Here is a 13,566-nt window from a genome sequence, read left to right on the forward strand (position 1 = left end):
ACTGTAATTTAGGAGACTTTTTCGCGTTTGGCACACAACAAATTGCTCGTGCTCGACACATTGATTTTTATCAAGCTGATTTTGACACACGTGTTTAGAGGGCATTTACTCCACAGTTGAAAGGCTGTGATGTCGAGCGCAAAAATTAAATATTGCGTTATCGTGTTTCAAAAGATGTGACGGCACACAATACAACGGCAATATTGAAAAAACATTATAGATTCAAGTTTCCCTGTTGCTAGCCTGTTATCATATATAAATTATTGACGAAAAATAGTTCGATCGTTTATCTATAAGTTGACAAAGCTGTAATTGAATAGGCCCGTTAAACCTTTGATGATATGAAAACATGAAATGGCACTCGAAGATACTTTGGGCTAAAACGTATATAGTCAACAAAAGTTGAAAACACCAGATTCGCGCGGAGCGCGAACATTTTTGGCGGTTTCAATGTTGGCAAAAACAGAGTTTGTACAGCGCTGTAGGAGTGACGAAACCATTAGAATCATTGTAAAAAAAATTAAACATTAACTTGGAGCTCGCGCCCCCCTAAGAATTACTTGGCGCCCTAAGGGGGCGCGCCCCCCAGGTTAAGAACCGCTGATTTAGAATATAAACAATCACAACTCATTGTTATTATGTAATTTAATGCATTGCTGTTATAATCTGGGTTAAAGAACTTGGTAAATATAAATAAATGAAGTCTCTCACTCCTCCTTCAATGTTAAAATAATTGATAAAGAACACTTTTAGAAACTAAAATAAGACAAACTATAAGCACACAACTCTAAAATAAGCACGTTTCTTAGAAATAAGCACATTTGTGTTTTATAAGACACTGCACCCAAAAATAAGCACAAATCTTAGAAATAAGCACGGTATGGCAACCCTGTCTATAGTGTATTTTTATATTATTATGTTTTATCCTAAAGCAGTAGTTAGTTATATATTATAATTGTTTTATTACAAGAGCATTAAATGTAAACTATATTTTGTTCTACTTGGGTTACGCCTTGATCTGTCTAATCGATATCGTTAACGCTCTCTATCTGTTTAATGTTACTGTAATGCAAAGCATTTTTGCACAGGCAGGATATCCAAGTACAAGAGAATATAACTTAACATGGAGACAAATTCAAACCGCTTACATGCCAAGCGTTCGCGATGAAAAGAATAGTGGAGACACCAGAACATGGAATCTTTATCTCAATAGGCTGCGTTTGGACTTCTACAACTTGTGCACGTTGCAAATCAGCAAGGCATTGGATCAGTCAAAAATGAATAGTCAAGTTGGTATAAACTAAATTGCCAAAACCTATGGCATAGAATTGAAATAACATAAAACAATACTTTGAACGAAAATAAGGGTACTCGTGAAAGAAAGCGGCTAAAACAGATAGAAAGTGGAATAGGCTACATTTCGCCAAAAAAGGTTTGAGAGCAACGCCTTCTTACCTAATCCAGAAAGTCAACGAAAAATTGTTTGTTATGTTGTAAACGGATATTTTGGGATGTGTACACTTAAACATAAGTGTTTTTTTAAACTTACCTCTTTTATGACGTCACGCTATAACATATTGTGTAATATCATAATGTTCCAAAACAAAAACTAAAGGTTGTTAGCGCTGTTTAAACAAATGTATGCGCGCTGACGCTCAAAAGGGCTTAATTAAAAATGTCATGCAAGTTGCTTTATGGTCACTTTCACATATTGGAAAAAAAGTTAGCAAAATATTAAGGATAAGTCGTACTATACCTCACTGGGACAATGCCAGAATGGGTGGAGTGCAAGTGTTTTTCATGACAATTTTAGACGACATGCATGCAGTAATAAAACTGGCGAATACCTGTTTAATTCGGTAACGCGCAGGGTATTTTTTCGCGTAACAATTACCGTAATATTTTTTTTCTGAGGAACGAGACTTTTCGAAGGAAGAGGTTTACGACCATGTGTCATTTGCGCGTCATCTTGCTTCATACTTTTGTGGTCGGGAGAGCACTCTTAAGAGTATAAGGTCATACATGAAGTCTTTCAAAAACAGGTAACATCTTTTTATTAAATTTATTGTATTTAACCTGGTATATACACAAGGGTTGAAGTTAAACCATATACTTACAACTAAACGTTTTTTTCATTTGTGGTGATATTTAAAAACCTGGAAACATATAGTCCCGAACGTGCTGCTTTGAATAATATTGACTCTAATTTATGATAGAAAACCGCTAGTTCTAAGCGGTCCGTGTGGATGTGGAAAATCGTCAGTCATGGCCAAAGCTATGACTCTTGTTAATTCTTGGTTTAACAACAAATCGAACACAAACAATTCTAACACCACGTCTTGTTCAGTCATATTCAGGTTGATAATCTTTTTTTTAATTCTGTATGCCTATCTTGTAGTATTTTGTTTACCAACATGGTTGCATAAAATGATTCAGGAGTATCGGCGTGACTGGAGATATGAAGCATCCTCGTCGCCTGTTATCAAGTTTATGTACTCAGTTACGCGAAATTGTTGACGTTTCAATAGAAAACGACGTACCACTAATGGAATCCGCAGGAAAGTCGCACAAGGAATTACACTCAAAAGAAATAATTAAAACTTTAGATTTTAGATCTCTTTCGACAAAATTCATCAATCTCCTACGTAAAGGTGCTACCAAGACGCGACCTATTGTCATATTCCTAGATGATTTGGATGGAATGGGCGAGGAGCACAGCGCCCAATTGCTCAAATGGATCCCAGAACGATTACCACAGCACGTTAAGATTGTAGTATCGCTAACTGCAATTGGTGAAAATCCCTCTCAGGACCAAAATAAATACTTGAGGTCACGTTCAAAACCCAGAGCAAATCTAGAAGGTTCCAAAACCTTTCTTGACAAGTGTTTCGAAACCTTGAAATCCCGCTGTATCGTTGAGATCAATGACAAGCCAATCCTAACAAACTTTGTAACCTTGCCAGAACTTGTGTATCGCAACCAAAGTCCTAACGTTCTTCATACTAATGTAAAATTCAGTTCAGAAGAGTCAAACACAACGATAACTGAAATACTGGAGCACTGCTTCTCCAAATTGAAAAGTTCGCCTACAACAAAACAGAAGCAACTAATAGTGGAAAAATGCCGCCACTGTTGTAATCCCCTTGCTTTGGAAATATGTGCTTTTTTGTCAACGAAGTGGAGTTCGCATCAAAGTCTCGATGATTGTGCTCATCATCTTCCTAACAAAGGCGACACGATTGAAGAATTTATTCACTGCCTTTTCCGTTATTTAGAAGACAAACATGGCCGGCCACTCGTAGCAGCAGTCAGTTGTTTTCTAACAACCTCACAGAATGGATTGACTGTGCATGACATCAAGGGTTTGTTGTCACTTGATCGTAATGTTGTGAAATGGATTCGCGACTTGATGGATATAAGCAAGCACCCGAACTCTTATAACAAACGTTCAACACCACTAAGCAAAGTTATTGTTACTCCCTCCGAAAAACTGTCTTCAAAAAAAACTAAAAATATTGATGCAAGTCCCTCAGGGACAACAGCAAATGTAATAACCCCGTGTCGCATACCATCAGCAATGCTTTACAGCCTAATAAGTGACTTAAGGCATTTTCTTCATGATACCTTATCTGATCAGATGATGACACTTAAGTGGAGCCATAACATTTACGCTAGCATTTCTACTTTAAGGTTAGCGAATATATGGGTAAAACAATCGTTTAATGCAGTTGGTCTTCAATTAGAAGACACGTGTTAGCTTGATTTTTCAGAATAGCTATCGGGGACTATAACATTATAAAATATGTAAACGGGTAAAACGCATTTTAATTTATATTAACAGCACAACTACTGCTATTGAAGTTTAAATTCGAAAGTTAAGCATAAATAAATAATGAAAACTCTAAAGTAATGCTTGCACTAATCATTTTGATTTGACTTTATAACAGTTGACGCAGTACATAGTGTGATATGTAATGTAATATGTTTGACCCGTGTTTTGGACTCATTGCAGTCGCACCATATCTTTCTAATGTCTTCTGATCATGCTAGGTATATGGCCAACGAGGAAAATCGAAAGTTCTATCATTGTACTTTTGTGGAATACTTCAAAGAATATTCGGCCAATGAAAAAAATGAGCTCAGACAGAAGTATGATACTTGTCAGCCTCTTTTTTGGAACGTTAAACCAACCGGTGACTTGAACTCAAGAAATCGAGGTATGGCCTGCAGGGCTTTATTGTGTTTTTAAATAACGTGAGTATTGTTAGACTGCACAAAGAGTAGGAATAGTTAAGGATACCAAACGATTCTTCGCTGAGATAACTAGGGCAAGTCATTAATAAACAACACTTATACAAGGAGCAAAATATTATACGGTCTACAATAAATAATTAGCTTAATTAGTATATTCATATTGCGAGAATCAACACCATTAAGGTAAGTTTTCAGATGAGCGGCCAAACTTTCTTCCAAATTTTCTAAATTTTCTAGATTATTCTTTAATACTGATGCATCGGTAAAAGCGTTCTGTAAACATTCCTCGTATGGTTAACAAACATATAAAAATAATAAGCAAATTTGCCTCTTAACGACCTATATTTTTACAAAAACAAGCAAAAGCAGCCACCGCGAATAAAGACAAGCGTGACGTACCGGTAATAAACTCCATACCATAGTTAAATACCATTTGGCATAAAAACGGTAAATGTCGTAGATGTTTCCATGTGTGATTCTCTTGGTTATTTGTATTGGTTCTAGGGAACTGCTTCAAAAGTAATAGTCATTTAATGCGTTAAAAAGACACATTACGATAATACATATTTTAACAGAAGATGAAAACACAGAAAGCGTAGATTCAGCCAATCGTTCAGTTGTTTACAACTTACGACGTCTTAAAGAGTCGTGTCACCATTATTTGCAATGCAAGGAGCTTGGAATAGTCAAGTCTGATCTCCTTTGCAACTACGAGTGGTTGCTGGCCAAATTGCGAGGTGACTCGTTTGAGGTGAGCACAATTAATTATAACCAAATTATTCATTGAACGCTTGGCACAAATCCGTAAAGATCTTCAACAAAAATTCAATTCTAGTTTTTGAGACTACCTTAAACCACTTATATGGTCGGTTTGAGTCAGATTTAAATAATTGGAGTTGCATAATTCAAAGATTTAGAGTAAAATGCTGTTTCGATCTAAAAAATTAGTTTTGAATTACATCCAAATACATGTTAAATGTATTATGTCTTTTATTACATATGCAGTATACGCAAGCCGGAAGAATTAACCACATAGACCTGTTTATCTCTTGTAACAAATGTCAAAGTTTGTCCACCCACATATGTTCGCCCGTCGGTCGCCGGCATGGATTCTTAAGAAGACAGACAGGGCAAGGTCGCTCACATTTCTCCATCTTAAGCGAGAAGCCGGGCGATTGGGTAAAATAGGAAGAAAGTCATGTGCTTCCAGACAGACAAAAATCAGTTTATTTCTTCAAGAGAAATAGGATCAATGATTACCGAAAGCAACACACATGGCACTTTGATTACAAAAAACAACCGATAAACAACATTTCGAAGGACGGATCAACAAGCATGTATCCTAAGCATACTTTGATTTAGCGTGACCGTAAAAATCAAATTAAAATCATATATTGGCTTTGCGAAGTAAACACTTTTATGCTCGGTATATTCAAAACAGTGTTAAATTATAAAGCGTAATCGGTACATTTGCGGGTTATTTTATTAGTGGTGGCTTTTCAAATAGCTCATAATACGCGGCTTTAAAAAGCTAACTCTGGAATTATGTTAAATTTCCATTTATCGACGTGTATCCCCCTATGTAAATAACCTTAAGGTCGGCATATGTTGAAGACCGTTTGCTTTACGACCTCCTCTTCATCAAACATACCCGAGAATAACGTAATATGCATTAGTGATAAAGACCTCACAGGATAATGGATTGTTTCATTTTGTTTACCCACGCAAAATTAAGGTGGATTTCCCAATTTATCACGCGTATCGCAAATGTAATTTATCTACATAACAGGTGAAACTATACATTAGTGATTCATAAGTTGAATAATCTATTTAACCTGGGCATCGCCGGGTAATTCATCTATAGTAGTGTATATTTGGGGTAAAATAATATTTGACTCATAGCAATTACCTTGGCGCCAACTTTATTTATCAATTGACTTCAATCAGTACATTTCACTATAAAAAATTACCTTTTTCTATCAGGGCTTGATGGAATGCGTTTCAGCAACGTTGGGTGTCTATCCCAATGACAACGACCTTCGCTTGTTAGCCGAGGGATTACATTTGTCACGTCAGGTGCTTAAATACGACCCAAAGCAACTGGCAGCTCAGCTTATCGGACGTCTTTACACTATTTTGAAAAATGACAAACCTCTTGCCAGGATGGATCCCAGGAAATATCCTTCCTGCATGTAAAATGACTTTTTTATACCTGATATTGGCGCTTATTTTTGAAAGTTTATTTGTGAGTTATATACAATATACATATATAGCAAAACAAAAACATGTCCCACGATTAGTATTTAATTGTGGGAAACAACCTAGCATTTTTAGGCGTATTTCTAAAAAAAGAGTTGAATTATTAACAGTTGTGTGTTTCAGGCTTTTGGTTGCGAATTGTCGTCGTTCGTCCATTCCAGTCCTGATTCCATCGGGAACATGTTTGGCGGCTCCTGGTGATATTCTTTACGACTTACATCTCGGTCATAGTGATATAATTACTGCAGTGGCCATAACAACCGATGGGAAACGGCTGATATCAACCGCCAAAGATGAAACTTTGAAAGTAAGTATAAAATATTTTCCAGTTATACCAAAGCCGATAAAAAATTGTTTTAGGTTTGGGGTTTATTTTCTGGACACGTCATTGCCACTTTTCCTGATGTTTCTCGCCATGTGACGTCACTAGATGTTTGTTTGGGAAACAATTATGTGATAATAACTGACAACCACAACAAGGTAAGATTAAGATCAAACCTAAATCAGTTCAAGGCACGCTAGGCTTAACGTTATATATTAAAGAATCTGTAGAATGTTAGCTTTTGAGTCAGTTTTAAATAAAGCAAAACTGACACGTCAATTCATGCAATTACAGTTGGAAGTGCGATGTTTGAGGACGTTTTCCACTCTCTTGTCCTTGTACGATCCAATGGAAAGATTTGTTGCCACTGCTGCAGGGGATGGTCAAACTCTTCTCGTTGTTATTTGTGATATCGCAAGAGTAATGAAAATTTGGGATTTAGAAAAGTGAGTCTCTAGCTTCATATAGTCGTCTTTTAAAAATACATTTGAGTGGACGTAATAGCAATCTGATATAAAATATCATTAGAACAGTGCTATCTAGAGTTATTTACGGAATCTTTCTATAACAAAACCTATATGTAGGCCAATTTAAATTTTATTCACAGCTGTTGTTTTTTTGCGAAGACGCCACTGTGCTTGTCTGTGACAACTCTTGTGCATCTAAAACCACTGTGCTTGTCTGCGACAACTCTTGTGCACTAAAAAACTGCTATACTTTTTGCATATTCATACCTATATATATATATATGATTTAAATATAGGTTAAATATATATCAATAAATATTAGGCTATAGGTATATTTGCGTTTTGTTAGTTATATTTGCGCTTTGTTTTCCGTATTTTAAATATAAACATAAAATAAAAAGTCCTAGATAAATTACTATTTTTGCCACTTTAAAGTAAATAAACAATAAAATATATCGCGCTTGTAAATATTAGGCTATAGGTCAATTGTTTTTGTAAACGAGATCGATCATAAAAGAACAACGATCATAAAAGAACAACCATCTTATCATGTCGTGTACAGTAATACTTTTTTCATAAATTAGGTCAGGGTAGTCCAAACCCAGGCCACATGTGGCGCTCGACATCATTGTTTGTGGCCCGGGAAGCACTGTTAAATTATTGTAAGCGTACAATTCAGGGTTTAATCAAAGAAACAAAAAAAAACAACGATCAGCAAGCATACTGCAATTATTTGGTTATAATTACATCCCGGTTACACCGTTAAATAAACCAGTTTACTATCGCTCATCAAGTTCGGATCTAGAGGGTATCAAAAACACCTAATTTTTGATATGTGTTAGACCGGTTTGAAAGTCGCAGTACGTCCTATATGGAACTTTCTAAAATGGCTGTTTTACAAACCTTCATAATTGTATATTTGCGTTTTGTTATACTTATATTTGCGCTTTGTTTTCCGTCTTTTAAATATAAACATAAAATAAAAAGTCCTAGATAAATTACTATTTTTGCCACTTTAAAGTAAATAAACAATAAAATATATCGCGCTTGTAAAAAGTATTGTTTTCACTATGACTAAAGGCTAACGCCCAGACCCTTTCATGATGCAATTTCAGCCAAATTGATTTAGTTAAAAACATTCTACGCTTATAACCTAAAATAAAAGTTTTGTCAAATACGGTACGCAATTTTTTCGCTCTTCGCGCGCACTATTTTGCCAGTCTCATAAATATCATTCCAATTCATATGCGCACAAGTTCGACGATAGCAGAAAGTTTCTGTAGCACATATGTCTTTCGACGTTACTTTTTGACGATGCTTTGTGGTGTCATCTTTAAACATTTTATGCCCCGACCAAATGAAAATCATTGATCCGCCCCTGGCATGCATGTAGCAATTTATGTGGCCCGCAAAAAATATGCAAGAAATATTGTGGCCCGCGATGCTGTCAACCGTGGACCACCTTGTATTAGCCGACGCCCTTTTAAAACCACAACATGGTTATATTTAAAATTCCATTTTAATATATTTTATTTAAATATATGTGAGCCATTACATTTCATGAAGCCCAAGGTTTTATAAATCATGTAATTTGCCTTTTTGAATAGAGTACGGATGCTGCACAAGTTGGACATTGCCCCTGACCGATTAAACCTTCGAAACGATCAAGTGGTGTTGCTTGCAAAGACTTCCCACAGCAACAATGTGCTTTTTTCTTTCTTATCCAGTGACGAGGCTTACGTGTATAATGTGAGGCGAGCCAAGCATCTCAACACAATGAAACTTAAAGTAGGCAGACTATTTTTCTTTTAGTGTTCTTTGATTTTGGAAAGTAAATACAAAAACTCGTATACCTATTATTGCAAATATATATATATATATTATCAACTATTGCCTGCGAATAGTAATAATCAAAGTAGCTGTTCTGGTAATTATTTTCGTAAGTTTCGATAACTATAAAAAAGTCGCCTTCTCCGGGATGAATAACACGTTCGGAAGCGCTGTTTTGATAAAGAAACATAATAATGTACAATTTAGTTATAAAGAATGCCGTGAGCATACCAGTAAGTTTAAAAAAAAAGTTAATATTGAATTAAAAAAAGTATTTAACCGTAAAATATGTTTTATTTTTCTAATTTACTGCTTTTTTGGCGTGAAGACCGACAACGAATATGCACTTGTAACCCACGTGGAAACTTCAAGAGAATATTACGTCATTGTCTGCAAACGTCAATATATGAGATTACATGAGATGGTAACATTTGAACTATACGATTCAATCAACTTTGGTCATGTGAGGACAATCAGGGCTTGTCCGGAAGATTCGGCGAGTACTTTATTTCAGGACTTTATCTTTTTAGCCATTTGAAGTAAAAAGAAACAACGATTTCTTTCAATTGAATAAATAGAGTTTGCAAATATTCGTCCAAAATATAAAATAATACATTTATACCTATACAACTATACTCATACATATTGTGTACCTTTTCTTACATTTGCTACATAATAGGTTTTCGTTACTAGTAAATGTGCACATAGGTTCAAGAGGTTTTCGTCAATCGTCTCGGTTCGCATATTATCGCGTTATGTCGAGGAACAATAGGCTCAGAAATTGGAGTATGGAATGTCGAAACTGGAAAACACCAACACATGGCGTGTCAAAAAGTTTACTCTCAAGGCGGTATTTCCTTAATCATATTGTATTTCCGAAATCATATTTTCTTATGTTTTACCTCCACAATTGCAGCAGTGGTAAATTGGCCGTAGCTAAAAGTGTTGCCTTTAAATAATTTTGCTTACAATATTAAAGCACGCCTAACATGCTTATCAAGTGCCTGGAAAGGCTATTATCGAAATCAGTTGGCCTCTTTATGACTTTAGTTCAAGCAAGCAAGGTAAGCCTAAAACAATCATAGCATTGAAGCCTGCTGTATCCTGATTATAAAAACAACTTTAATGTTAGGGGATTTAAAAAATAAAGTTTTGGGGGGATTATGGTCTCGCCCCTACTTTTAGGTGATAACTTTTAGGTGATAAAACTCTCTTGCAATCTTAATTACTCTTAACTTTGATACAATAGAACGTTTAATGTTTGTTCAGCATATTGCGTTGATCTCCAATACTGCGTGACATTTAGCTGCAAAGAAACGACGGTTAGAATTCACAACCTGGCAGCGAGGATAGACGACAAAACCATGAGTCGCACACAAGTGAAAAAGCAAACTCAGGGTATCGGAGAATTCTATCCGCTTACAAGTAGCAGCAAGTATGTTGACTTCAATTGTATTGCATTATGGACAACTGCTTTATTGTTGCGTAGTTATTAAAATCAATATTTAATTTGTCTTCTAGGGCCACTAAATATGGTTATACATGCTTCAATTTTTATCAATTTTAGAATAACTCAAACATTAGAACTAGATAGAGTTTCCTTGTAATACGATCGTGGCATACTAGTCTTTCATTCTGACAAAATAACTCCCCTAGTTTTCCGTTCAAATCTTGTATGTTGGGTTTGTTTAATTTCACACACATGTATATATACCGGTATAGCAAGGATCAGCTCTATCAAAATACTTTATCTAGGTATGTAGTAGCCAGAGGAATTGACAACGGGCCAATCACTGTTTGGAACATCACAAGAGGCCGCTGTAAGGGGGAAGCGGTGAGCATTGAGAGGGGTCTCTTGGAAAAAAATGATGTATTGGTTGTTAAAGACGTCCAAGTCATTGTTTTGTCAGACCGAGGAGTTACGTCAACGACTTCAAACGAGAAATCGCAGCAAGTCAGTTACGGATTTCAATAAAACCATTTTTATGTTTTTCGAGTACGGTTATTTAAATCAAAATAATAAATTTAAAAGTTTAAACTGTTTACCGTGTCGACGGCAGCGATTTTATTTAATTTTTTTACTTCCGCGATAGGTGTTCAAGACCATTTACATTTACGATTTGCGTACGAAAAAGTATTCAAAGAAACTCCACCCAGTTAAGGTCACAATATGCCCTTCACATGAATATCACATATTGGGGGTTGATCGTCTAATGGCGGTATCTAATGATCGAAGTCATTTTGTCATATGGAGTCTTGTAACTGGACAGGTAATTAAAACAGTAGTGTCCTGAAACTATTCTTGTACAAACGATGAAGTTGAATAAGTTTTCGAAAGTGTTCGACAAAACTAACATATCTTTTCATATTGCTTTTGTTTGTCGAGAAAAGGTTTTGTCTACGCTGCGGCTAGATTTCAGCAAGTATGAAACTGTCGATAATGAGGAAAACCCTAAAAAAGGCGAAAAACCTTGGATAAAGAGAAAATTAAAAAAGGTGACGTAACTAAAGTTCTTATAGTTTCATAGCGAATTAAAACTAGTAGTTATCATGGGTTTTTAAGTAGGGGCCAATCAAGGTGGCGATATAAGTTATGTGTCCAACGCGTTACGTCTTTTTTTTAATTAGGACTATGTAAACTAAATAAATGCTAATTTTTCGCTCATGGCTTCATGAAACCTATAACTGTAGTTTCATATTTGAGCACGAGTTGATTTGAGAAAAGCAGTTTTTAAGATTATTTTTTTTTGTATCACTACCGTATACGATATGACTCAACATTGTGGCATCATCTCTCAACACTCTCGTGCAACCTCAAGGTCTAACGGCAGCCAACTCCGCATATTTATTTGTCGAAAAATACGTTTTTTGGTGTAAATTAGCAAAACTTGAAAAAGTACGTGACGCATTAGGCAAAAAAATATTCGTGTATTCTTTGAAATAAAACCAAAAAAACTAAAAAAACAGCATGTTATACAGATTACCAGTTCACACTGTGTAATATGCATATGTATTTCATGTGTCTTTGATCTGAATAGATTTCTTTAAAACGGACAAGAAAGTATACCTCCTGATACCTCCTCGATCCGTGCCAGCTAAAAGTATAAATTTGGGGTTGTATGGTCAATAGTTTGCTGCTAAGATATTGATGTAAAGTTAACTTTTTATGTCGTTTCAATTGTGAGGTTTCAATTGTAATTTTAACAGACTACAAAGTTACAAAACGCTGCCGTAAAGCCACAAGGTCCTCAAAGTGGTGGAAGCCCTTGTCATTTGACAGCCACCGAGCGAAGCAGCCTTATTGACCAAGTGTTGCTTAGCAACGACGAATCTACCTTACTGTGTTCTTTCTACGGTCGTCACGTTGCGGTGATTGACGTAGAACAGCACAAACACATTCACACACTTACCAACAAAAATTCCTTGCTGCTTTTACATCAGGTATGTTGTTAAGGTAGAATAGACCTCTGGCCATGAATTACATGGCAGACAAATGACTGTAATTAGTTGAAATATCGAACCCCTTCTTTATAGTTTGAACAGTACAAGACTTTTAACGTTTTTTTACCAAAGGTAGGCTAATACAAAACATTTGTCAAACCATACAACAAACCTAATATCTCAACATCTCAGGCAAAAATGACTGAGACCGGTTGCCATCTCGTCCATACAAATTATGATGACGTAATGAAGACATCATATTTGACGGTTTGGAATCTCAGGCAAGGCTGCGTCATCAGACGCCTGAAAAACGAGCCATTGGTTTGTGGGTTGGCTGTTTCGGAAAACGCATCAAGAATTGTTTTTGCCACAGAGGATAAGTTCATTAAAATATGGGAACCATTCAAGTGAGTGAATCTTCCGGCGTAAGGCTAATTTTATGATTCTTTCTGTATTTAACATCAAAGCATTTACATTTTTTGCTTAAATTGCATTACAAAATGCACTAGCCGACTAGCGGGTATAAAAAGTGGAATGAGTACTTTTTTTAGAAAAATTTTACCGGTATTTCAAAAGATTATATACTTAGAATGTTTATGAGATCGGCTAATACCAACGTAAAGCGAAAGACAAGTTTACGTCATCGAAAAAAACAAAACGTATAGCCTACTATTTGCACACACTTGCGTCGGAAAAATTGTCATATACATGACTAAACCAAAATTATGAGACTTGTTTGTTCTAAAATATTTGTCATTACAGACGAGGTGCCCATCGCAAAATACCTGGGTACGATGGTTTGACCTTGCGCAGTGAACTGGGGCAACGGCGAAGTACTAGTCTTTTTCTAACCAGACATGCGACCAGAGCAATTTTATTCGCCCATGACATCTCTATTTGGGACCTTGAAAACGAAACTGTATTGTCAAAGTTCACACCAGATGTTTCTGTAAGACATATGTTTTTAATTTGTCTAAAAAACAACTATGATCA

General features: G+C 35.8%; 1 protein-coding gene across 1 annotated transcript in view; it reads left to right on the plus strand.

Annotated features, from left to right (window-relative positions):
* The window catches only part of LOC146132951 (uncharacterized), a 33,708-nt gene that overhangs the window by 18,886 nt on the left and 1,256 nt on the right, over nt 1–13,566 (plus strand). The window contains exons 16-36 of the mRNA XM_083397608.1: nt 1,089–1,289; nt 1,915–2,042; nt 2,217–2,357; nt 2,437–3,423; nt 3,463–3,690; nt 4,051–4,217; nt 4,830–5,005; nt 6,238–6,446; nt 6,637–6,820; nt 6,874–6,993; nt 7,130–7,281; nt 8,910–9,090; nt 9,461–9,628; nt 9,841–9,982; nt 10,402–10,567; nt 10,888–11,086; nt 11,226–11,402; nt 11,524–11,628; nt 12,340–12,573; nt 12,766–12,980; nt 13,336–13,522. Coding sequence (XP_083253734.1) covers nt 1,089–1,289; nt 1,915–2,042; nt 2,217–2,357; nt 2,437–3,423; nt 3,463–3,690; nt 4,051–4,217; nt 4,830–5,005; nt 6,238–6,446; nt 6,637–6,820; nt 6,874–6,993; nt 7,130–7,281; nt 8,910–9,090; nt 9,461–9,628; nt 9,841–9,982; nt 10,402–10,567; nt 10,888–11,086; nt 11,226–11,402; nt 11,524–11,628; nt 12,340–12,573; nt 12,766–12,980; nt 13,336–13,522 — 4,467 coding nt within the window. The remainder of the gene's footprint in view (nt 1–1,088; nt 1,290–1,914; nt 2,043–2,216; nt 2,358–2,436; nt 3,424–3,462; nt 3,691–4,050; nt 4,218–4,829; nt 5,006–6,237; nt 6,447–6,636; nt 6,821–6,873; nt 6,994–7,129; nt 7,282–8,909; nt 9,091–9,460; nt 9,629–9,840; nt 9,983–10,401; nt 10,568–10,887; nt 11,087–11,225; nt 11,403–11,523; nt 11,629–12,339; nt 12,574–12,765; nt 12,981–13,335; nt 13,523–13,566) is intronic.

This window comes from Ascidiella aspersa, chromosome 9, assembly GCF_963924565.1.
Source record: "Ascidiella aspersa chromosome 9, kaAscAspe10.2, whole genome shotgun sequence".
NCBI classification, from domain to species: Eukaryota; Metazoa; Chordata; class Ascidiacea; order Phlebobranchia; family Ascidiidae; genus Ascidiella; species Ascidiella aspersa.